The 26,800-nt window shown below is 36.8% G+C and overlaps 2 protein-coding genes across 5 annotated transcripts in view; both read left to right on the forward strand.

Annotated features, from left to right (window-relative positions):
• The window catches only part of KLHL7 (kelch like family member 7), a 55,068-nt gene extending 39,398 nt beyond the window's left edge, over positions 1 to 15,670 (forward strand). For both annotated transcript variants that reach the window (XM_040260657.1, XM_040260656.1), the window contains 4 exons: positions 6,424 to 6,664; positions 8,905 to 9,106; positions 12,249 to 12,346; positions 14,266 to 15,670. In XM_040260657.1, coding sequence (XP_040116591.1) covers positions 6,424 to 6,664; positions 8,905 to 9,106; positions 12,249 to 12,346; positions 14,266 to 14,549 — 825 coding nt within the window. In that variant the 3' untranslated portion in view covers positions 14,550 to 15,670. The remainder of the gene's footprint in view (positions 1 to 6,423; positions 6,665 to 8,904; positions 9,107 to 12,248; positions 12,347 to 14,265) is intronic.
• Positions 15,671 to 17,034: 1,364 nt separating this feature from the next.
• The window catches only part of NUP42 (nucleoporin 42), a 31,081-nt gene continuing 21,315 nt past the window's right edge, over positions 17,035 to 26,800 (forward strand). For 2 of the 3 annotated variants that reach the window (XM_040260658.1, XM_040260659.1), the window contains exons 1-3: positions 17,035 to 21,258; positions 23,701 to 23,929; positions 25,187 to 25,281. In XM_040260658.1, coding sequence (XP_040116592.1) covers positions 21,147 to 21,258; positions 23,701 to 23,929; positions 25,187 to 25,281 — 436 coding nt within the window. In that variant the 5' untranslated portion in view covers positions 17,035 to 21,146. Of the gene's footprint in view, positions 21,259 to 21,438; positions 21,584 to 23,700; positions 23,930 to 25,186; positions 25,282 to 26,800 lie in introns of those variants that run through there. The other variant, XM_040260660.1, reaches the window with a different exon arrangement.

Raw genomic sequence — 26,800 nt, forward strand, 5'->3', positions numbered from 1 at the left:
CTTTATAGTCCAACTTTCACATCTGTATGTGACTACTGGAAAAACCACAGCTTTGACTAGATGGACCTTTGTTGTCAAATTAATGTCTCTGCTTTTTAATATGCTATCTAGGTTGGTCATAGCTTTCCTTCCAGGGAGCAAGCATCTTTTAATTTCATGGCTGCAGTCACCATCTGCAATGACTTTGCCGCCCCCCAAAATAAAGTCTGTCACTGTTTCCATTGTCTCCCCATCTATTTGCCATGAAGTAGTGGGACCAGATGCCATGATCTTAGTTTTCTGAATATTGAGTTTTAAGCCAACTTTCACTGTCCTTTTTCTCTTTCATCAAGAGGCTCTTTAGCTCTTTGCTTTCTGCCATAAGGGTAGTATCATGTGCATATCTGAGGTTATTGATATTTCTTCCAGCAATCTTGATTCCAGCTTGTGCTTCATCCAGCCCAGCGTTTCTCATGATGTACTCTGCATATAAGTTAAATAAGCAGGGTGAAAATATACAGTGTTGACATACTCCTTTCCCGATTTGGAACCAGTCTGTTCCATGTCCAGTTCTCACTGTTGCTTCCTGACCTGCATACAGATTTCTCAAGAGGCAGGTCAGGTGGTCTGGTATTCCCATCTCTTGAAGAATTTCCCACAGTTTGTTGTGATCCACACAAAGGCTTTGACGTAGTCCAAAAAGCAGAAGTAGATGTTTTTCTGGAACTCTCTTGCTTTTTCGATGATCCAACAGATGTTGGCAATTGATCTCTGGTTCCTCTGCCTTTTCTAAATCTAGCTTGAACATCTGGAATTCACGGTTCATGTACTGTTGAAGCCTGGCCTGGAGGATTTTGAGCATTACTTTGGTAGCCTGTGAGATGAATGCAATGGTGTGGTAGTTTGAGCATTCTTTGGCATTGCCTTTCTTTGGGATTGGGATGAAAACTGATCTTTTTCAGTCCTGTGGCCACTGCTGAGTTTTCCACATTTGCTGGCATAATGAGTGCAGCGCTTTCATGGCATCAATTTTTAGGATTTGAAATAGCTAAACTGGAATTCCATCACCTCCACTAGCTTTGTTCATAGTGATGCTTCCTAATGGCCACTTGACTTCGCATTCCAGGATGTCTGGCTCTAGGTGAGTGATCATACCATCGTGATTATTTGAGTCATGAAGATCTTTTTAATATAGTTCTTCTGTATATTCTTGCCACCTCTTAATATCTTCTGCTTCTGTTAGTTCCATACCATTTCTGTCCTTTATCATGCCCATCTTTGCATGAAATATTCCTTGGTATCTCTAATTTTCTTGAAGAGATCTCTAGTCTTTCCCATTCTATTGTTTTCCTTATTTCTTTGCATTGATCACTCAGAATACTTTCTTATCTCTCCTTTCTATTCTTGCTATAATTTGGCCTTGGAGTACAAAATGAAGCAGGACAAAGGCTAATAGAGTTTGCAAAAACCCTCTTCCAGCAACATAAGAGAAGACTCTACACATGGACATCACCAGATTGTCAATACGGAAAGCAGATTGACTACATTCTTTGCAGCCAAAGATGGAGAAGCTCTATATAGTCAGCAAAAACAAAATTGGGAGCTGACTGTGGCTCAGATCATGAGGTCCTTATTGCCAAATTCAGACTTAAATTGAAGAAAGTAGGGAAAACCACTAGACCATTCAGGTATCACCTAAATCAAATCCCTTATGATTATACAGTGGAAGTAAGAAATAGATTCAAGGGATTAGATCTGATAGACAGAGTGCCTGAAGAACTATGGATGAACATTGTACAGGAGGCAGGGATCAAGATCATCCCCAAGAAAAAGAAATGCAAAAAGGCAAAATGTTTGTCTGAGGAGGGCTTACAAATAGCTGTGAAAAGAAGAGAGGTGAAAGTCAAAGGGGAAAAGGAAAGATAGACCCATTTGAATGCAGAGTTCCAAAGAATATAATCATTAGTACAGAGCTTAAGGAAAAACATACTGCTGAGCAAGGTGAGTTGTTTTGTTGTGTAATCATTAGTTCTGGGCTTGAATAAACTTGGTCATAGGCAAAATAGATTGTTGCCATAATAACTCAGATCTTAATAAAAAAACCATCTTATGTGATTAAGGTGAAGGAATGTAGAAAAATAAAACATTTGTATAAGGAGGGCCCCAGACTCCTTATCAACCTACCTCAAAATTAACTCTCTCAGTACAAAATAGGTAATGATAGCAGTGGTGGTCTGAAAAGAAGAGATCCTCTGGGATGCATTTGTCCAACAAGCTTCATGGAACTTTGAGGGAAACTTACTGATAGAGTTTAGATAGACAAAAAGAAAAGAATATATTTAATCCTAAGTATGAATATATCTTAATTGTTAAATTTTTTCATAAAAAGTAAAAGCATACAAAATATTAACTGAATGGATTCTAACTTTTTCCTTTAAAAAAGGAATTTAGATATAGGTGTACTTTTCATGGAACTATGTCTAGGAATGCTGTGGCATCTGGCATAAACCTCCTTTCTCCCCTAGTTTTGCTTTTCTCTCAAAATGATACAAAATAAAGTTCTCAAGTCTTTATTTTTAAAAAGTTGTTTTCATATTTTACTTATTAAAATTTACATGTGTAGTGTTTCTATTATTTGAGGACTCATGTGTTTTCAGAATGCAGATTATATAAAATCAGACTTTTCTCTTAAGGAAAATATCAGGCTGTTATTTTTGCCTTAAGGCATTTGAAGAAAAATACTACATCCTATCAACTCAGGAAGCTTTTCACTTCCTGTAGCAGAGTCCTACAGCTGAAAAATCACACAAGATGTAATGAAGTTCTCTGTCGTCAACTCCAGACTTCAGTGTGGTAGGAATTCAGAAAAAGGAAATCAGAGAAGCTTGCAAAAAAAAAGTCTTGATCCTGAAAAAAGTCTAGAATGTGATATATCACAGCAAAGGCAAGAAAGGTTGACTGGGACCGGGAAAGATAGGACTTTATACTTGGGTGTGTCTCTACAGTATGTGGGGATGCATGCATAGGTGATTTTTCAAAACTTAAATCCTTCTACCTGTGTTTTTTCTAGACTTTCCAGTTTTCCCATTTTCATATCTTCTCAGCAGCTAAGCATAGAACCTTGCCTAGTTCAGTTCAGTTGTGTCCAACTCTTTACAACCCCATGGACTGCAGCACACCAGGCTTCCCTGTCCATCATCAACTCCCGCAGCTTACTCAAACTCATGTCTATCGAGTCGGTGATGCCATCCAACCATCTCATCCTCTGTCGTCCCCTTCTCCTGCCTTCAATCTTTCCCAGCATCAGGGTCTTTTCCAGTGAGTCAGTTCTTCATATCAGGTGGCCAAAGTATTGGAGTTTCAGATTCAACATCAGTCCTTCCAGTGCATATTCAGGACTGAATTCCTTTAGAATGGACTGGTTGGATCTCCTTGCAGTCCAAGGGACTCTCAGGAGTCTTCTCTTAACACCACAGTTCAAAAGCATCGATTCTTCGGCACTCAGCTTTCTTTATAGTCCAGCTCTCACATCGATACATGACTACTGGAAAACCATAGCTTTGACTAGACAGATCTTTGTTGTCAAATTAATGTCTCTGCTTTTGAATATGCTATCTAGGTTGGTCATAACTTTTCTTCCAAGGAGCAAGCGTCTTTTAATTTCATGGCTGCAGTCACCATCTGCAGTGATTTTGCTGCCCCCAAAAATAAAGTCTGTCACTGTTTCCATTACTTCCCCATCTGTTTGCCATTAAGTGATGGGACCGGATGCCATGATCTTAGTGTTTTGAATGTTGAGTTTAAGCCAACTTTGCCTAGAATCGATAATAAAACTTAACTGAATTAAATTATATTTTTAGGGTAACAATTTCCTGCTCACACATATAGTGTGACTCTAGTGCTATTCATCCATCTGTTGCTAACATGAAAGCTCCATGTGCTTTTACCTTGCCCATAGTCCATGTGTGCAGACAGCCATAAGTAATTCTTCCTCCACCTACAGGATTGGGAGTGGTCCCGTTAGTGGAATAAGACCTGGCACTCATATCCACTAAGCTGACAGGCCTGACTTCCCATCTGTTGTTTTCCCCTCTCTGCCTGCTTCTTCAACTACGCACATCTCCTAGACAGTATATAACTTATTAAAGGGCAGACATTAAATCACATTCTCTATTTTTGATGAAACGTAGATTGAAGGAATTGGGCATATTTCCAAGGGAGCTTGGCCCATACACACACAGGAAAAAATACCATAAACTCCCCTGCATACAATTTAAGCCAGATGATACAGGCGCCTGACAGATACATATAATGAGCCCAAGTATGAAACATTACTGTTTATGTGAAATGAAGTCTTATTTTTCATTCTAGGTAGAAATTTTTGCAAAGAAAGATCATTTCACTTATCTGCCTAGAAGATTAACTATTAGGCAGAATATTATATATGGCTAATATTTAGCAAGCATAGTGTTTAACATGTATAGTGGAAAAATCAGAAAAGATTTAAAAACTTTGAGGACTTCTAGAGAAATCAGAGCCCAAACTGCAAGTGGATAGAAGCATGTGCCTATTCCTGTGTCTCACACACACCATGCATACACACTAGCTAATCAGTTCCCTTGGACTTAAAGAGTTCTCAGAGAGCAGTTTATTTTAATTCTTGAGTAATAAGCATAACCTAGCCCTGTATGACTTAATAATCATCCATTCCCTACTCAGGTCCTTGAGTAGTACTGGAAGGTTAGAATTATTGTTACCAAGCTCTTTCAAATTACTTCACTCTTCTGAACCTCATGTCCTTGTGTCTATGTAGTTCATTGAGCTAAAAGAAGTAGCATTTTTGTTTTCTTAGTTCCAGCATCTGCATGGGTAGCTCTTTTTATTTTGAAGAGTAGCAGATGTTAGACACCATTTCAAAGAATGTCTGACCAACCTTCTCATCCTGAAATTAAGGAAGAGCTTGGAAACATGTTCTTAAAGATATCTTTGGAATCGTTTGCATATTATTTTCTAATATCAAATAAATTGGGTATAAGAGTGGCAAGACTTGAGGTTCACTAAATATAACATATCATTAATAAAACTGTATTTCTCTGCTATTCAACCTGGTCAGGTAGGAATTATGAATAATTTGCATAGTATGTTAGAGATTAACTTTGTTTGCTTTTGAGATATTGCTCCCTGTAGAATATTCTATTGCTTACTTTTTTCCATTCTGTACTATGCAGTTTCCCTAAGGAAACAAATTTCTAAAATATTCTTCCTCAGTTTTTCAAATCCATTGACTATAACTGAAATTTCAGGATGATGTTTACCTTACAGTTTTGTGTGCCTACCAATAAACATACCACTGAGTAGCCCATGGGGACTCAATAGACTCTACTTTGAGAATAAAAAAGGGATTAAGGCTCTGTTTCTCTGGTCACCTAAGAAGCAGAATGTTTATCATTACTGGGAGTCAAGATACTCTACATCAGGTGCTCTTTCTCCTGAAGAGATCATTTCTTATGTCCTATGATGCTTTGATGAGCTAGCATGATAGATATCAGTCAGATTTTCCCAAAGGGAACTCAGCATTAATCAATCACAGACAGTGCTTTGCTTGATAAGATTGGGAATTGTCTGGATTTCGGTCTGACCCTAATTATTTTCAGCCATTTTCAGAATGCATCCAGAACACTGTAGCTTCCTTGCTTTAAAAGGGGGAGGATCCAACAAGCTGTAACTTTGGAAGCATTCCCCCACATATTTTCATAGAAGACAGGCATGGGCTTCAAACAAAAAGTGGTGGTGCTGTGAGCAGCCTTTTTTGTGAAGTGCTGATAGGTGCTCATTTCTTCTCATTGAGAAGGAAACATTTGAGCTTTCAGATTACTCCAAGTATATCACAAATATCACAGCTTTAAGAGTCTGGCTGACTATACTGACTCAACTGAATATTTACAAAAAAAATGTCTCTCAGAAGTCTACAAAATATGCCTTCTGTCTTTAGACATCAGTAGGCTAATGGCAGTTAAGCTTCAAATTATCCATTAGTTCTTTGCATTACTATACATCTGGCAAAGAAGGGATGCACATATTTCTTTTTTAAAAAAGTCTTTAACAAAACTACTTATTTTAGAATTTTCTTATGTTATTGTTCTCAGTAACAGAAGGAATAGAAGACTGTGTTGTAGTGATGAATGCAAATGTATTATAGTTTATTTTAGAGCCAGAAAAAACCCAAAGCCATCTCTGTCTTCCTCTTGCCTTCTGCCACAATTAACCAACATTCTGAAGAAGAAATCACATGAAATTAGATAATAGTTTCAAGCCCAACATTCTTATATATACTGATAAACTAACATATTCTTATGTTTTGTATGTTCTCAACTGTATCTTTGCTTCCTCCTTTTCAGTTATATTTTTCCGTCATTGAAAGCTTCCTGTCCTTTCCTATTACAGGATTATAGCTGGACAGACATCCGCTGCCCCTTTGAAAAACGAAGAGATGCAGCATGCGTGTTTTGGGACAATGTAGTTTACATTTTGGGTGGCTCCCAGCTTTTCCCTATAAAGCGAATGGACTGTTATAATGTCGTTAAGGATAGCTGGTATTCCAAACTGGGCCCTCCAACACCTCGAGACAGCCTTGCTGCGTGTGCTGCAGAAGGCAAAATTTATACATCCGGAGGTTCCGAAGTTGGTAAGGACTTATTTAGTATTTGTATTTGTGCTTTAAAGCCAAGTGTATATATAGGCTTTTATATCTAAATAAAGAGTTGGTATTATTTGTCCAGATACTCTTTGACATAATTTAAATACATAGCTGTCATATTTTAGAGCACATTTCCTTGAAGGTTTACCTTAGTCTATATAAATCATTAAGAGAACTTCATCTTAAATTATGTTAATTATCCAGTTTCTGTCATGATAAAGCTTTTGTTGACGTCATCTGGATTTGAACTTCATTGGTGCCATGTGGATTAGTTATTTTATATACCTAATCTCGGAGAAGGGAATGGCAACCCGCTCCAGTATTCTTGCCTGGAGAATCCTATGGACAGAGGAGCCTGGTGGGCTACGATGCATAGGGTCACAGAGTTGGACATGACTGAAGTGACTTAGCACGAACGTACACATGGATGCCTATTATTTGCTTTAAAGATTTCAGAGTTTGGCTTACTTGTAGACCCTTTAAGATCTCTTTATTATAGTCAAGCTTTTAAAATCTATTATCTTTGCTTTTTTTTGTATCAGAAAAAGGTAAGACGAATCTTTTTTATTTGCTTCATGCTTTCACTTTTTAATGTAATGACTGGTAATGGTATCTTGGGCTTTTTGATCAGAACAGGATGTAGGTATGGGTATAAAAACCATTCTCATCGATAATTTGTTAGTGTCTACTAGTGTTCCTTTTCTAAATGAAAAAAATTTCTAAATCAATACTCTACACGCAGACTAGATGCATATTAGCTTTTATATGCTTTCATCTTTTCAAATTATTTAGCTAAATAATGGGCTTACAAACAAAACTAGGAAGACCAAGTAACTATAAGATATGGAATTTAAATGTTAGTCTTTTTATTTTCTTTGATGATTTTTATATTAGCCCAAAGAATGTTTTACTTTTGGTCAGCATATTTATTTTTTACTCCCCACCCCCAAATGTTTGTAAAATGAATACAAGAAAGGTTATATTTTCTAAATGTGACTTTAGGAGGTGACCTTTCCCCTCTTTAAAAGCATTCTTCACAGAATGTCTAATACAGCATATTTGAAATAACAATAAATCCTAAATGTAGTAGGAAGTGTTTTATAATTTTTGTAGAAAGTATAGTAGATAACTTCATTTCTTCATCATTTACTCTACTTAATTTTTCACTTAAATAGTAACTTTTTTTTGTATCTACTATATACTGTGTATTTCCCTTGTGTCAACTGACTGAACCTACTAGATTGGAAATGTTTGAAAAGTTAAAAAGAAGTTATTGTTAGTCATGATATTACTTCTTCCATTTGGTATTCTTTGCTCTTTGCTCTTTGTAGGCTTTGGTTTTGATAGAGAATTACAAGGGTGCTATTGTTTTTAAACATTAGAAAAGTCGAGAAAACTTGGAGATGAGCAATAATTTCATTAAGTTCTAACTTTTTTTCTTGGGAAAGAAAAACACACTTGACCTTTAATAGTATCATTTCTTAAAAAAAAAAAAAAAAAATTTACTGAGCTCCTGTAATGTACAGAAGTTGTAACACAGGACGAGTGTGTTTTACCATTAAAATGTATAATCAAAGAACACCAGAAACATACAATAGTGTTATGAGTGTATACTTAAGAATGGACTGGCATGATTTCAGAGCCTGCTTATACAACAGTATTCTCGACACAGCTGATAACAGTGAGGAAGAATAGTTTTGTTAATGATGCAGTGGCTATTCCAGAACATCACACGACAATCCTTAGGATACTCTCAAATAGTAGTTTTATAATTTAAGGTATGGATTTGCCATCTGTAAACAGCTGTTTTTCTCCTCTATAGAAACATTTGAGGTTGAGTTAATTCCTATCGTGCATAACTGGGCTGGAAGACATACATAACGTTTCTTGCTTAATTTGAAAATCTTTTGAAATCAAACCAGTTTCTTTTCTGAAAGTTTAATTACCAATTTACCAATTACCAAGGATCTCCGACAAATCCTTTTTTGGATATTTCCCAAGGTCTATACAAACAAGGATAGCTTTTTCTTAAACTATTTCTATGTTTGGCTGCTGTTGCTTGAGAATAGAAAAGACTCTACAACCCTCAAATCTTTCCTTTAGGAATTAATGATTCAGTTCCTCAGTCAGCTCACTCCAAGCTCCCCTCACCACCACCACCCCCTCCCGCCCACCACACACATACACACACACTAAGCTAATCAAGATGGGGTACTTTTCTTTTACAGGAAACTCAGCTCTGTATTTATTTGAGTGCTATGATACGAGAACTGAGAGCTGGCACACGAAGCCCAGCATGCTGACTCAGCGCTGCAGCCATGGGATGGTGGAAGCCAACGGCCTGATCTATGTTTGTGGTGGAAGTTTAGGGAACAATGTTTCTGGGCGCGTCTTGAATTCGTGTGAAGTCTATGATCCTGCCACAGAAACGTATGTATCATCAATTTAAAAATCTTACTTCACTATTAACTGTATTCTTTAAGCTCTAAGGAAGAAAATCTTAAAAGGCAGAAGGAACCCAACAGAAGGATTTTGTTCTTATATTAAGAGTGTATTAATACATACACTTTAGAATGTGCTAGGTTCAGAGGCACTTGTATAGGTTGGACCTTTCCTCTACACCTTAAGAAATGGCTTGACCTTGTATCTTGTGGGAGCCCCTCTCTTTCTTTCCTGCTTGTGCAATAAATAAATCCCTGAGGATGAGCAAGTATGACTGATTCATCAGATTCAAAATGCTTTTTTTTTTTTTTTTTGCTATATCAGGAAGTGTAGAGAGGGGAAAACAATGTATAATCAGTGGTAAATTTGCCTTTAATTATAAATATTATATATTGGTTCATAGCTTAAATGAATGATAGCCCTAAATATAACGTCTTTTTTTTTGGTAATTTGTGCTGACTAGGGTATGTTTGGATTCACATTTATTAAATAAAATTATTCTTAATCAACTGAGAAGTAAACTCCTTTTTAAAAAGCAAAATATAAAGAAATAAATGGTTAGCCAGTTTTTCTGATCTTGTTAATGATGGAACCCATCCAGTACAGCCAAAGGAAATGCACTAGTTACTGAATAGTGGGAGTGGTGGTAAGTATAGTGTAATTGACTAATGAGAAAATGAACACAGATGATACTCCAGTCAGACCTTTTATTAATAATCAGAAACATACATAGACCTTTAATAAGAAACTCCACTTGTTCATCTGAAAGGATTATTCTTCCTTTACCAGAAAAAGTTAATGGGTGAATATGTTCAACTTAAATGTTATGCCAAAGAACTGCACCAAAATTCTTGTGCTCAGGGTTTGTATTTAGAAAATACTGCCAGGCTACAGAACATACAAGTCTTCTACTCTAGCTATTGCTTTTTTTAAGTGAAGAGTAAACATTTAATTATAAAATATGATTGTCATTTGCAGCTGTTTGTGCTTCCCACCTACTTTTGAAGGATTTAAGGAAGCAAAACCATTAACTCTTTTCCCAGACAAAAGTGCAGCTGCAGTTGTTCTTTCCTCATTTTTTGCTCTACTAGTCTTCCATGTTAGGAACAGAATTGAAAGAAGCTTATCTTGAAACTTGGGGCTTCCTTAGTAGCTCAGACAGTAAAGAATCTGCCTGCAATGTAAGATAACAGGGTTTGATCCCTAGTTTGGGAAGATACCCTGGAGAAGGGAATGGCAACCCACTCCAGTGTCTGGGAAATCCCATGGACAGAAGAGCCTGGAGGGCTACAGTCCAAGGGGTCACAAAGAGTCGGACACGACTCAGCAACTAGCACTTCTATCTTAAAACTTATATTTGCTAAAGTGTTGAGACTAGGAAATCTCTTGAGATTATCAAACTTAATACTTCTCAATGTTTTTTAAAAATGTATCTTTGTACTGGCCAGGGATCACTGGGGATACCCCTTATCCTAATCCTATCATCCATCCAGCCAGTTAGCTATCCAGCTATCCAGCCCCTCTTGTCCTAAACAGTAGGAGCAGGGTGTATACAGATGGTCCTCCCTCCTCTGTCAGTCTCTACTTTGCCTCCCATAAATTCTATACTCAGAAAGCATACAGGATGGAAAACTAATCTCATTCACTCTGCTGCCTAACTATTGTTTCATTTCTTAAAAAGGTCTTAAAAGTAGAACCCATACCATATAAACTCCAGGCTTCTAAATTTTGAGATCTGTATTTAGGCAGTATCAGTGTAAATCAATATATTCTTGTTCATAGTAGTGGGGGAAATGTATAAAGGAATCTACAACATCAATATTTTTTAAAAAAACTAGGTGAATATAATCAGTTTGGGGAATATTTTTAAATTTACACAACTTATGTATTAAATTTGAATTCCATATATTTTCTATTGCATTTAAATTCCCTAAATTTTCCTAAGTGAAAAGCTAGTGTAAATTCTCTTATATCATAAAGAAGAAAGGGGTATGTGTATTGAATTTTTCCCAGTCAGACACTCTGTTTAATGCACTTGACAGCTCACTGAGTGCAGAGCCTGTCAGAGGTCGAGTACGAGCTCTCCCACTTCTGAGTTGTACACTGACCTTTTCCCCTGGGGGGCCCTGTGTGTTTATCCTGAAAAATGGGAGGTCTTTAACCAAATGCTCAGAAAATGAGAGTAGTGACTGTCAGAACTATTTTTAAAATAAACCAGAAGTGTGTAAATATAAGGCTACAGGACTGGTTGATATTTCAGAGTTCTTCATTATGCTCTAAAAAGAAGTTATAAATAACCATATTAGAGAGTTATACTCATGCCAGATTCCACCCCCTTTTTTTGGGGGGGGGTTGTCTGGAGCCTTTTGATTTATATCTTCCGTTATAGAGCACCACCTGCACAATCACAGGTGTCAGTTATATGTCTGGGAGTTTAGGCAAAAAGAGAGATTGAATCTCATAAAAAAAAAGTAACAAAATGGTGTGTGTAAAGCTACCTGTGAATTATTCTCTGACGTGTGTCCACATTATATTCTCAATCTCATTCTTTATAATAGAGCCTGTGAACACAGCAGTGTGCTAATAAGTTATTAAATGTGACAGAATGATAGTAGTACTTTAGTTACTAGAGCTGCCTAAAAGTTCTAAGTGTATATTTAAAGATGGATGTGTGAATAGTAACACATAGGCTGATTTGCTGATTGCTAGAGGCCCATGATAAATTTATGTTTTACTTACTTATGAAAATATTAATTAAAACTACATATGACAGTATTAATGCCTTATATTTCCTTACACATCTTCCTTGTTTGTTTCTGTTTTACAAGTTATTGTGAACTATAGAAGTGGATTTCTTCCAAAAACATGACAGTTGTCTCCAGATAGCCTCTACTTCCCATATTATTTTGGAGTTGAAAGAAGAAAATCTTTTCACCCCAGCTGTAAATCACTCAAAACCAGTTCACTCTTGTTTTCTAGCTTTTCAGATGTGCATATTTGTGTGTGTATACACGTATGTGAGCTGTGACTGAGCACTTACTTGGGATAACAGACCTTTCCTGTAAATTCATGTAAGTCCTTTTACTTCTTGCAAACAAGCATACTAAACACTTTCCTTAATTTTTTTCAGGTGGACTGAGCTGTGTCCAATGATTGAAGCCAGAAAGAATCATGGGCTGGTATTTGTAAAAGACAAGATATTTGCTGTGGGTGGTCAGAATGGCTTAGGTATGTGATGTTAATTCACTGTTCAACATTATCAGTGAATTTGCTGATGTTTCCTTATCCTAACTTATAAAAATGTTTCTTGAGATCTTGATACAAGCATTAATTACATACATCATTAGATTTATTTTTATAGTTTCTAGGAACTAACATTTTATGAAACGTCATAATACATTTAACATTCCTGTCCGTGAATGTAGGTAGTAGCCAGCAGTCATTGTGACAGTCTCAGATGGCTTCTATTTCCAAATACCCTCTGGGGAATGGCATCACACTAGCTTAAGAACTGTTGAGTGACAGAAATATTTGAACTTTAATACAACATTTAAAACTTTTAAATGTAACTTTTACGTCTTCTATCCAGGCTCTGAATGGCACCGTTTCCTAAACATTTTTAAATACTTCGTGAACATATCAGTATTACTCTTCTAATTGATTAAATTTGATATTTTAATTTTTATAAATAATGTAGGTCCCATCACTTCATGGGAAATAGATGGGGAAACAGTGTCAGACTTTATTTTGGGGGCTCCAAAATCACTGCAGACGGTGACTGCAGCCATGAAATTAAAAGATGCTTACTCCTTGGAAGAAAAGTTATGACCAACCTAGATAGCATATTCAAAAAGCAGAGACATTACTTTGCCGACTAAGGTCTGTCTAGTCAAGGCTATGGTTTTTCCTGTGGTCATGTATTGATGTGAGAGTTGGACTGTGAAGAAGGCTGAGCGCCAAAGAATTGATGCTTTTGAACTGTGGTGTTGGAGAAGACTCTTGAGAGTCCCTTGGACTGCAAGGAGATCCAACCAGTCCATTCTGAAGATCAACCCTGGGATTTCTTTGGAAGGAATGATGCTAAAGCTGAAACTCCAGTACTTTAGCCACCTCATGCGAAGAGTTGACTCATTGGAAAAGACTCTGATGCTGGGAGGGATTGGGGGCAGGAAGAGAAGGGGATGACAGAGGATGAGATGGCTGGATGGCATCACGGACTTCATGGACGTGAATCTGAGTGAACTCCGGGAGATGGTGATGGACAGGGAAGCCTGGCGTGCTGCAATTCATGGGGTCGCAGAGTCGGACACGACTGAGCGACTGAACTGAACTGAAAGAATCTTAAATTCCTGCTTTAAAAAAATAATTGTATTTATCTATTTTTGGCTGTGCTTGGTCTTCATTGATGTACACCCTTTTCTCTAGTTGTGGCGAGTGGGAGCTAGTTTCTAGCTATGGTGTGCAGGCTTCTCTTGTTGCGGAGCACAGGCTCTAGAGCATGTGGGTTCAGTAATTGTAGCTCCTGAGCTCTAGAGCTCAGGCTCAGTAGTTGTGGCACACAGGCTTAGTTGCTCTGCAGCATGTGGGATCTTCCTGGATCAAGGATCAAATCCATGTCTCCTGCATTGGCAGACAGATTCTTTACCACTGAGTCACCAAGGAAGTCCAAGAAATTGCTTTTAAAAATGTAGAATTTGGACTGAATCTACAGATAGATTTCACAAAGCTCATTTTAGTCAGTACCTTCAATATGTAAGAATAACGACAATGAAATAACTTCTTTTCCTTCTTCTGTCTCTTTCCTTTGCTATTTGTCATAAACTGTTGACAGATACATGGTAGAAGGAAAAAGAACATTTGAGTAATTATAATCAACCTTAATCAGAAAGAAACTTCACTGAGTGGTTTCCTTTTTAGTTTTTCCACAGCAGATAGAACATTTTTAGTTTTACAGAATAAATTTTAAGTATTTATGGTTCTAAAATGATAAATAAAAAATTAAGTTAAATTCCTATTGCGTTAAAGTCAGAATAAGAATTTAGATAGAGATATGTAAGGATTCATTGTAAAATTGTTACAACTTTTATTTTTACTTTAAGAGATCGTAGAATTGCTCATATAGTTGTTCATGTTTTATTCTTTTGAAGGTGGTCTGGACAATGTGGAATATTATGATATTAAGTTAAACGAATGGAAGATGGTCTCACCAATGCCATGGAAGGGAGTAACAGTGAAGTGTGCAGCAGTCGGCTCTATAGTTTACGTCTTGGCTGGTTTTCAAGGTGTGGGTCGACTAGGAAACATCCTTGAATATAATACTGAAACAGACAAATGGGTCGCCAACTCCAAAGTCCGAGCTTTTCCAGTAACAAGTTGTTTAATCTGTGTTGTTGACACTTGCGGAGCAAATGAAGAAACTCTTGAAACATGAAAAGCTGAGTGAACTTCAAGATTCATTGGAGACTCAAAACTATGGCCACCCGTGCTTCGTTCCAAGAGTGCAGTCACAAAGTTTTAGTTTGGTGTGTTTCCCCCCACCCCCCAAGGAATTTTCAAGTAAAGTAAGATTCATGTAAAATAGATTTTCTTTTATATGATTTCCTTCCTCAATTGAAAGACCGTATTTCAGCTGGCCATATAACCAAGAACAAATCTAGCAAGAAAACTTGTAAAATTATAAGCACTTGGTGAAAATATGAATTCTTAAATGAATTTCACATTTATAAGTATGATTATGGTAGAATGGGGGACTGACTCATAACTGAAGCAGTCTCAGGTTAGCTCTAGATTCTATTTTCATACATCATAGAAGTGCTATGTAGTTATATCTGTTTCTCTTCAGTCAAAAACTAAGAAATAGTATGAACTGTAAGTCAAAGATAGTTCTGATGGAGCAGCTTAGTCTCAATTTTGCTAGTCTTCATTTGTTCCATTTAGTGCCAAATGTATTCCATTTTAAAAGCAAGCCAGAGTGAGTCAAAGCATACACTTATATCTCATAAAATCTCATAAATACATTTTGGGAGTTAAAATGTAATCAACTCCTCATGAAATATATTCAGTACAATTAAATAATTCCATCTTTTTAACACAAAATGTCAAGCTTAGCACCCATCATTAATTTACATCACTTTTTTAACCCAGGGATTAAAAAAGGATTATACCTCTTCAGTGCTCACTCTGTTAATATTACCCAGCAAAAGAAAGCTACTTATAGCAAATTCTAGGTCACTAGAATATCACTGATAGTTATACACTGTCAATGTTGAATTTGAACTTCTTATAGATTAAAAAGGTATATAATTTCTTTTCCTTAGCATAACATATCAGCAAATTTGACCCAGTTGTCTCTAAAAGTTTTGTAATTGAGTTACATATTTGTTATATTAATTACTTATATGTGATCAGTAAATCTTTTACAAACCCAACTGTTCATTTCTTTCCTAGTAATGTTTTGCCCTTTTACATTATGAAATGTATGGAATGAGCCATGTAAAGCTGTCACCATCAATGTTTTTAAACCTGATAATATTAAATATTTTTAAACTTCAAGTAGACTGCTAAGTTCATTCTTCACTTTAAATGTGTTAGGTAGTTTTTAACTTGTGAAGCAGTGTTTCTTTTTAAATTTTTATTCTTTATATGAGGATTATAATCTTAAGACCTAAAAATGTTTAAATGAAAAGGGAATTATAAAAGATTATGGTAGATATATTTCCATTTATGTAAGGTTTTATGTACATTATAGTTGCTAATTTATGTATCATACAATTCACTTGTTTAAAGTGTACCGCTCATTGATTTTAAATATATGTACAGAGTTATGCAACCATCACCCTAATTATGGAACACTTTCTTCACCATAAAAAGAAACCCTATACTTACTAGCAGTTACTCCCCATTTTCCCTGTATTAACTTCCTAATGGCTCCTATAACAAGTTACCATAAACTTCATTGCTTAAAACATTAAAACAACAGAAATTTACTCTTTCACAGTTTGGGAGGCCAGAAATCCTAAACCAAGGTATTGAAAGGGTTGATTCCTTCTGGAGTTTCTGAGGGAAAAACTTCTCTTGCCTCACCTGTAGCTTCTGGTGGCTGCTGGCAAGCCAGGTATTTGTTGACTTATAACTGCATCACTCCAGTCATTGCTTCTGTCTTCACATGGCCTTCTCCCCTGTGTGTCTCTGTCTGTCTTCTGGTACTGTTAAAAGTCATTGGATTTAGCTCACCCTCCTCACTGGTGGAGGGCATGGCAACCCATTCCAGTATTCTCTCCTGGAGAATCCCATGGACAGAGGAGCCTGGTGGCTCGCAAAGAGTCAGACATGACTGAAGCAACTTAGCATACACTTAGCATACATGCGTGCACCTCTTTATATTTTTTAAATTAATTTATTTAATTGAAGGATAATTGCTTTACAGAATTTTGTTGTTTTCTGTCAAACCTCAACATGAATCACACACTTCTCTATCTTAACCAACAACTGTCTCCAAAATAAGGTCTTATTTTAGAATTTTAGGGAGACATTACTCAACCCAGTTCTATCTCCCAAAGGACCCCATCCCTAGGTAACCATTAATCTTTCTTTTTCTAGATTTTGTTATTCTGAACAATTTTATGTTGGGTTTTGACCTTTGCTTTCTGTTGGGAAAAATGTGTAATACTTTTGAGGGTAGAATATTGATTTGTCATATCTCAATTTGGTTATATTATGTAGTTACTTAATATTACTTAAATAATTTCCCATATGGAATATACAACTGTTTAAGGTATTTTAAATAGATTACTCATTTCTTTAGGCTATATCTGCTGACTAGAAAACACTATGATAAGTATGCAGATAGCTTTGATGTAAGTTATAATGAAGTGTGTGTGTGTTTTTCCTTAGTAATCTTAGTAATTCTAATTATTGTCTGTTTTCTGTCCTGGAAATAGTCTATGATATTGTTGATATCAGGATAATGAGCATAATATGTCAGTAAGTATATTTTCTATTGCTTTCCCACCCAAAATTCCTATCCTATAAAGTGCTCTATTTTCTTTTTAGTAGACATGTTAATGTTAATATTGTATTTTTTGCAGTGATACTACTTAGATGATGTAACAATTCAGTTTATACTTTTGAAAATCACAGTGTGAACATGAAATTTTAATGTCTTGAAAAAAGTTGTTGCTATCAAAAACATTAATTACAATTGTGATCTAGCTTTGAAAAACCTGAAAAATTTAGTCATGAAAAGGAGCCATTTTTAAAAACCAACAGTGTGTATTTCTGTTGAAATGTCACTCTTACTAACTAGAAAGCTTTTTTACTTTCCAGAGCTTTAGCCTCTTCTGATAACAAAGCTGTAAAACGGGATTCAAAATCTGGTTTATGCAGTTCTTAAGGGGATTTCCCTGTCTTCCAACCACCCATTGAATTTGTTAGCACTATCCATGTTTAATCTCCAGGAGCATTTTTCTTTTTACGATTGTCCTTTTCTACAGCATGTTGGTCTTGTTTCAGGTTGTCCTTAGGACATTTTAGTTTGCTTTTGTGTGTGTGTGTCACTCACTTGTGTCTGACTCTTTGCACACCCATGGACTATAGCCTGCCAGGCTCCTCTGTCCATGGCATTCTCCAGGCAAGAATACTGGAGTGGGTTGCCATGCCCTCCTCCAGATTCAGGGGATCTTCCCCACCCAGGGATCAAACCCAGGTCTCCTGAATTGCAGGCAGATTCTTTACCATCTGAGCCACCTTAACATTACTTAAGCTATTGGTGTGTTTCTCTTTCTTCTCACTTCTTTTTCAATTGCTTTTTTGTTTCCTGTTGGAATCTTTCCTCAAATATCTGGTCCTTGACTGTGCATTTATATTTAAAATAAGATGTTAAAAAATTGTGAATTTTCGTGTACAAGTGTGAGCTGAAGTGTAAGAGAACTTCATCATATGATAAGGAAATGGCTGCCTATATTTGTTGGAGATTGGTAAAACATCCATAGATACTTTTCTGGGATGTCTGATTCTCCAGAAAATAAAACTTAAACTCCCACCTTTTGCAAGGGGGAGGGCAAACTAGGAAGAGACTGTCCTCCTGGCTGAAGGATTTCTGAGCTCAGGCAAAGCACCATTCAACAGGCATAGTTTGGTTCCTCTTTGTCAGTACCATAACCTGCCCCTCTATATTTACATCCTGGACTCTGAAGCCTCTCTTCTTACATTTTTGTTAAGAAAAACACCTATCTCCCATCAGGTAGGGGTTAACAGTTCACCCTTTTGCAATACCTCGTGGTTCTTAATTCTTGAGGCCTCTTAATTTTCAGCCTTCTTTGGGGACACCAGTTATCCACCTTAAAGGAATATGACTCTTCCTCTAAGAAATTTACTATGTACTCTTATATGTACATTCAGTCTTCATAAATTGTGGTTTGAAATTATGGTTATCTCCTAGTATAATCAAAGACAAAGTTTTTGCTTGTTTTCCCTCTTATTTTGAGATATCTTCAAGCAGAAAGGGAGGCAGAGGTATTTTTATTCTGTCACCTTGAAATTAGATGTTTTCTTCCTATGGCCCCACTCTCCTGATTTCCATCTGCTCCTCCCCTATCACTAATGAGTTCTACATTCCTCAGCCCTTGACTCTCATCATCTCACACAGCACTTTATCTTCTCCACCCTCACCCTCATTTAAAGCTTCATCCTAACTGGTATTATTTTAGGTCTTTGATGCCAGCAAAGTCCTTATACATGCTGGCATCTGCACGGATGAGAAGTCATTGGCCACAAAGAGAGACTGGTTACCACAAGGGGACTGCTCACAAATAGATATGTTAAGAATACTGGGAGCCAAGTTTCTCACTGTGAAAGAAGAAAAAAAAAAAAAAAAAAAAACAGAAGGGAAATAAAATGAATTCTGTGATCTTGGATTGAAATTGGAGATTATCATAGTGTGAAGTCATACATATAGAAAGCAAAATGTGTGTTGATGTAAATGTGTCTGTCTATAGTATATATTCTCTAGTAATGCCCATGAAAGGATTTGGGAACAAAGATATCACAAAAGCAATGAACAAACTTAAGAGCTCAGATCTTGGCTTCTAAGTACCACCAAAAAAGACCCAGGTCTCCTTGGAGAGCAGGGAAAGTGTCAGATGACCCTGGAGCATCTTTTAGGCCAGGAAGTGAAGTGCTCAAAGAAGCATGAGATGATTTGCACATGAAAATAAATGATAGTAACAAAGAATAACCCAGTGAATAAAATTGAAAACTCTAAGTCCATACTGATAGGAATAAATGAGTGAATTAAAAGTTTGGTGAGGAATGAGGTTTTACATACTTTCAAAGTCTCTCCCTTTTGTTATTTATAACAAAGAGGAAAAGAGTTAATTTTACAGTGGAGCAGCTTGCCAGATAACACCTGAAGTGATCAAAGTGAACATTACAATTAATGGGACAAATTGATGTGCACAACTTGACAGGTGCATTGTGAAGACCATGGATGCCAAAGATGCGTAATCAAATTAACAAAACACTTAAGTCTGCATTAAGGAAATTTTATAAAATAGCTGTAAGTCAAGGTAGTGAAAGTCAAGGAGAGACTGAGAAAATATTCCAGAATGAAGAAGCCTGAAGAAATATGAGTATGGCAATGATAATTTTGAACTGCATCCTTGTCTCTTAAAGGACATTATTGGGACATTTTTAAGGCAAAATATGAATAGAATCTAAGGATTAGTAGTATGTAGCAATACTAATGTCCTGATTTTGGTTATTATATTGTGGTTAAGTAGAATGTCCTTGTTTGTAGGAAATAAAATAATTGGGCGGTGGGGCATCAAGTCTACAATATAGTCTAAAGTGGTTCAGGAAACTCTCCCACAATTTTTTTTTTCCCAAAAGAAATGAAACGAATTTAAAATATATATATACCAGATTGCACCAGTTATTCTCAGTGCTCTGTAGATTCCACTGTCTTCAAAATCCAAAGTATATGAGCAAGAACAATGGCTAATCTTTTAATTTTAAACTACCAGGGACAAACCTGTAATCCAACAGATCTATCGACTCATTGCAACCAAGGAGACAGCACACTAGAGGAACTGTAGTGTGTCTCACCACACAATGGAGAAGGTAGTTGTAGGATTAGTAGGAAAGGTGGAGTTCAGGTAAAATCTAAATGAAACAGTTTTGATACTCCAAAGCATAGCAGAGCAGTGTAATGATTCATCAACACCAGATCTTGAGTGAGAAGTGGATGTAGGGTCATGTTTCTTTGGAAACCACAAAGTTAAGAGGATATGAACTGTTTGTCGTCGTTTTTTTCCAGGAATCCCCCTATCCGCAGCTCTGCACCTGGTCAGAAATAGAAGCTGCTTCTGTGTGTCAGGTGTCTTAGATCCTCTAGACAACGAGTGGAATGTTTCATTATTACTGATAAAAGTTCACATAGCAACGTTCACGTGGGTTTTAAAAGAACAAAGTTTCTCTGTTTTAAGAATGTAGTACTCACCCAAAGATGCCGGTTGTTATGATACTTTTTAGTTGCAGTTTGTCCTTAATCTGCTTCCTGTAAACGTTACTACTGGCTTACATTGTTACCCATCCTGATGAACGGCTGGCCAGGTTTTTACTAGGCAGTTACAAATGAAAATACGACTATGCTTCTCAAATCACAGCTAATACTCCTCCCAGGGCTTAAGTCCTTGGTTTGCCTAACCAACTTTCTTCTCATTTGAGATCTCAAGCCTACCTCGAACGAGACCCGGCATGAAGCTCTTAAACGCCTTTCTCCGCAAAACCTTTCAAGCATCCCGCCCTCCCAACGTTGCGCTCTGGGCGTGCGGGGCGGGCCCACTCTTCTCAAATCTTATTGGGTAAAATCCTCGCCTCTCATCACACTATGGGCGGGATAATAGAGAAAGGGCCTTTACCAGGCGCAAGAAGATGACATCACAGTAGCGGAGCCGGGACCTCCGGTTGCTCTGGGCTCTGCTCGCTGAGGGTGCTGAATGAAGACCGCTCCGTTCGCGACACCGTCGCCATGACCATTTGTCAGTTCTTCCTGCAAGGCCGCTGCCGCTTCGGAGACCGGTGCTGGAACGAACATCCCAGCGCCAGGGGTGCGGGCGGAGGACGGCAGCAGCAGCCCTCAGGTGATGTTTTTCTCAGTCCTGCGCAGCTAGCCGAGCAGGGGAAGGCCTGCGGTGGGGCCGGGCGGGCGAGGACCCGGCGCCCCTCCTGGGGCCAGCCGCTGGGCACAGCGCCGCGGCGGACCGGTCAGGTGACGCGGACGTGCCCGCGCCGTCCCCTCGCCCGCCCCGCCCACTGACGTTTTCGCCCTTTGATTAGGAATTACGGCCGATTTTGTTAAGCGGACTGCAGCTTATTCGTGGTTACAGTGAAAAACAACGAATTTTTAAGTCGTAATTACATATCAAAACTACCTAGTCTTTGCACGGCAGTGGTTCCAGAATTGGCGTAAGTCGACCTAGACGCCTCCTTGCTGTAACATTGTACTACTTTTCTGGGTACTGGTTTTTCCCGTTGATGCTTTTAATGTAATTTTTTTTTTTTCTGAACTTTTTTCTAGGGAGAGGCTAGTAAGTGGGGTCAGAGTCAGGGCTCTTTGGGGAAGTCGTGAACTCCTTTGAAAATCTAATAAAAGCTACAGGGCCGTAAACCTCATGTAAATGCACATGCTTGTAAAATTGGAGGTAAATTCGGGAGTGTGGGCTGCTCAATTAAGAACTCTGGGCTCTGAGGTAAAGGTATGCAGGACTACGGTGACCTGTCTTCTGGTCATTCTGCCTAAGTCATTGTCAAAATTGGAATATTTCACTAAATCAATTGTGGATGATGCAAAGGAACTGTCTTCGAGGAGAGTAGGCACCCGAAGTGAATCTATAGTACAATGCAAGGTTTTAGAGGTCAGATGAATAGATTTTCTTAGAACTGAGACTTTGTTCTTAAAAAGTACCACAGGATGCTGACCCTCTCTCCCTTCTCTTTACTCCTGTAGGGCTATTCATCTGACTTTTAAACCTTTTGTTACATTGTGGTTTCACTTTCATAGCTCTTCTAGAAGACAGTCTTTTTGAATTACTCACAATTAGTCTAGTGAAATATTCCAAACCAAAAATTAGGACTCGGGCTCAGACAAATGTGAGTATTTCCAGGAACAACAAAACGTAATATTTAACATTCTGTGGAGACTTACTCTAAATACAGTACAGAACAAATGTTGAATGAATAGACTGATGGATTTTAAAAGTGTAAATAAAACTATTTAAGTAAACAGTGTATCTAATGCCCAGAAATGAATGCTTGCAGAGTCAGTAAGTATGAAGGCCAAAAGCTATATCCAGATGATGGAATGAATTTCTTCAGTTGTGAAGGAAAAAAGATCACAAAAAAAAAATCAAGCTCTAGAAAAATACAATATTATTAACCCCTACTTGTGGGATCTGGTCTAGCAATGTTCCCCCTTTCCTCTTTGGTTTCGTTAAGTAGTTTTAGAATTGGGAGATGAATTTTTTAAAGGAGTGTATCTCCCATCACTCCAGTTTTATTATACATATTTAATAGCATATCTCCTAATTCAGTTAGAAACATGGTGAATTATCTTGGCCCCAACTGAGAAGTGATGAATAAATAATATAGTTGAAGTGATAAGATTTTTTTTTAAATATAGAGACAGAAAGGAAAAAGTCCTGTTGGCTCATTTTGATAGTTATAAGAATGCTAAAAATATGCTTATAATAGAGGAAGTCAGTGCACTTTATTCATATGTAAACTACTGCTACAATTCTCATATGGAAAATAGGATGATAGGTGTTTTCTTTCTCAGAATACTGTGTCAAATAGATTTACCCATCTATCAAGGACAGAAGGTAGAATCTAATCTTTTCAATAAACTTCTTAATACATTGCTCTTTCTTCAGCTTTTACTACTATATAGGGCCCAATTGGGGAGCAAAGAATGATACAGATACAGCTTTTTATCATGAAGGAGCTTATGATATAGGTTACATGCCTTCTGTCCACTCCATTATCAAACAATTGTTTATTTAATAAACTTACGTCAATTGAACTTAGTAATATATCATAATTTTTCTATGGATTTACAGTCCTCTCAGTCTTGTTAAATTAGATCATTGTGTGATTTGTTGCTACTGTGTGTGTGTATGTGTATGTGTGTGTGTGTGCGCGTGTGTGTGTGCTCGTGTGTGCGTGTGCTCGCTCAGTTGCTCAGTCGTGTCCGACTCTTGTGACCCCACGGGCTGTAGTCCTCCAGGGTCTTCTGTCCATGGGATTTCCCAAGCAAGAATACTGGAGTAGGTTGCCATTTCCTTCTCCAGGGCATCTTCCCGATCCAGGGATCAAACCTGCATTACTACCAGGGAAGCCCCTTTGTTGATATTATACTTAATTCTATAAATTGAAAATGAAAAGTTTTTTAATTTAAAATGAGTGGGCATGTAGTGCCTGTCGAATCTTTATATAATATCTGCATATAATAAGATAAAATATAATGAAATTTTTAGATTGAAAACATGAGTTGCTAGTAAAATTGTTAATTTTGTTGTTTATTTCAGGTAGTAACAGACGAGGATGGAATACCACCAGTCAGAGATATTCCAATGTTATCCAGCCATCCAGTTTCTCCAAGCCTACACCATGGGGGGGCAGCAGAGATCAAGAAAAGCCATCTTTTGCTGCTTTTGATTCTGGAGAGTCTGCTAGCAAGAACAGGGGATTTGGCTTATCTCAGAACCCATTTGCTTCACCTGGCTCTGATGACCAGAAAGATGATAAGAAGCTTCTGTAAGTGAAAGCCTTCAGAAAAATTACCACCCATTTGCTTATTTTTTCCCAAAAACACCCGTAATATTTCCTTAAAAAAGAAGTAATCTTATTTTATTAAATTGTTATAAAATCAAAATAAGCAAAAGAAAAAGCATCCATGATCAGAGGTAATCTCTGTTTTGCAGGTGTCATGCTAGACTTTATTTCAACTTAAAATGTGATTCTTCTATATCAGTGCAATGTCTTCTTGGGGATAATTACTCTTTTTCCACTTTTCTATCGATGATACTGTACTGTGAATATCTTTCTAAGGTAATCCTGCTTATGTTAAATTATGAGTTCTTTACAAACTATGAGGTAATTTAAAGCAGTTTGTGATTTTTGAGGTCACAGCATCTTGTATTTTTCTTTCTATAATAAAACTTTTACTTCAGTTACTTCATGCAAACTGATTTCATTTGATTTCCTTCATTATTGTGGAGTATATTTCTTATCATTTATTGAGAACATTTGTAGTAGAATTTATGACTGGTGCTGAAACAGTGCCTGGCTGTATATAAGTGTTCCCTCAGCTCCCAGCAACTAGGACAGTGCTTAAATATATTCATCAGTCTTTTATATCCCATAATTAAATTAGAACTAGTTGTAAACATTTTGAGCCATGTATCATATACAATTGAGTAAGTAAAATAAAACAAATGAAACACTCCTTCCTATATTTGATGATATTGTAAAAATCCTAAATTTTAGTATTATTTTATTATCAACTACCATTATTACTTCATTAATTGTGCCATTCTGGGTAAGAGGGAAATATTTAATTTAGAGCTGAATATATCCATGACTTTGCTAATGTTAGAATTAGACAAAATGATCTTTGAAGTCCTACCTATTTAAATATTTTATGGTTCTTTATTACTTACTGGTTCTTTCTTTCCCAGTTAAATGATCATTGATGTTAATTATAATGAACAGACAAAGTTAATATTGTGTATTTTATATTTCAGTTCTTTAAGATGTATATGTATCTAGTGAGTTCTCAATAAATATATTGATTAATGGTTCAGTGTACTGGAAAACCAAAATTATAAATGTCTTTGATATTATTCATAATCATGAAGCACAGCTCATATTTTTGTAAACTTCTGCTTTGAAGGACAGAAAATATAGTGGAAAAATCTAAAATTATATATTTGCTATAACAATCACTGAAAATTATCAATGATAAATTTTACCAAGCAGAAGAAAAAGATCTTTTGCCATTTTTTTTTTTAGGGAAGGTATTGTTAAAGATATGGAGGTTTGGGAATCATCAGGGCAGTGGATGTTTTCTGTTTATTCACCAGTGAAAAAGAAACCCAATATTTCAGGTAACTAGAAATTATGTGTTTTTAAAATGTGTTTTACCGCTATTATTTTCTAAAACCAAGACCAGATCAAAAAAAGAAATTAACCAAAAATTTAGCTACAGTTAGGGGAGTTTGGACATTGTTTAAAATACCTGAGTATTCTACCAGAACTTTGTAATTCAGAGATTGAGTTTGGAAGATATAGTTCAAGATATATTGATCCCTTGAGAAAACCAGTAAAATGAGGACTCGCCACTGGCCGCATTTCTAATTCTGTAAGCCTAAGAAGAGGCTCTACTCCCTTGGTTCCCTGTAGATACTACTTTGGAACCTTTAGCTGCCTGCAGAGAATAGAAGAGTCATATTATGCCTGCCATTAGGCTTTGATTCTGTTCTCTTTCCTTTTTTTTTCTAAGGATAGTTATTTTTAATAAAGCGTGTTGGTACCTCTTCTGGAGGTAATGTTTGAAGTTAGGGAGCCTTAGAATACTCCTTTCTTTCCCACTTTCTTTTGTCCATAGCTCATTTGGGCTGAAAGCTAGACCACCACAGTTTTCTAAGCCTGCTCTGAGTGGTCCTAGGCCCTATGAAGTTGAACAGGAGGTCATTGGAAAACGAGGGCCTTTTCAGTCTCTCAGAACTCTGGAATTTCTGTCTCTGCTCTACCTGCTCATTCTCTGTGAGCATTTGCATCACACCACTCCTTAGTCATTTATTTACTAATCATTCAACAAATACTTACTGAATTTCTTTTTTGCCAGGCCTCATTCTAGGTGGTAGGGATATAGCAGTGAGTAAGATAACTAAGATCCATCCCTCATGAAGTTTATGTTCTTGAGGGACGGAGGCAATAAGCAATACAAATAAATAATTTTAAATAATGATTTTTCTGTAAAGGTAATAAGTGTTCAGCCTTTTTTAAAAAGTTGAGAATTGGACATGATGCCTAATGTCCTAAAGCAGTGGTTCTCAATTTAAAATATAGATCCCTCAGCAGCATTGTTAGATAAAATATAGGGCATCCAGTTAAATTTAAATTTCAGATAAGTAATTATATTTTCAGTATGTGGATATTCCATGTACTATTTGGGGCATACTTATACTTTTTTGGTTTTTGGCTTTGGCATTACCATATGGCTTGTGGGGTGTTAACATTCCCTGACCAGGATTTGAACCCAGGCCCATGGCAGTGAAAGCGTGAAGTCTTAACCCCTGGACTGCTAGGACATACTTACCTTTTGAAGTATTTGTTTGTCAAAAATTCCGATTTAATTGGGTATCCTTTTTTTTTTTGGCTAAATCTGGCAACCGTATTCCTGAGATCCTTTTTAGGGACTATACAAGTTTAGAAATATTTTCATAATAATACTAAGACATTAATTGCCATTTTCATTGTGTTGAGATTTGTACTGTTGGTATAAAGCTGTTGATAAGGTACAGGCAACAAACTACTAGTAGATTATAGTAGTCAATAAAAAAAATTTTTTTAATGACATTTTCACTTAAGAATGTCCCTGATGAAGAGGTAAAAGTTATTAAT

The sequence above is a fragment of the Oryx dammah genome, unplaced genomic scaffold, assembly GCF_014754425.2.
Source record: "Oryx dammah isolate SB20612 unplaced genomic scaffold, SCBI_Odam_1.1 HiC_scaffold_18, whole genome shotgun sequence".
NCBI classification, from domain to species: domain Eukaryota; kingdom Metazoa; phylum Chordata; class Mammalia; order Artiodactyla; family Bovidae; genus Oryx; species Oryx dammah.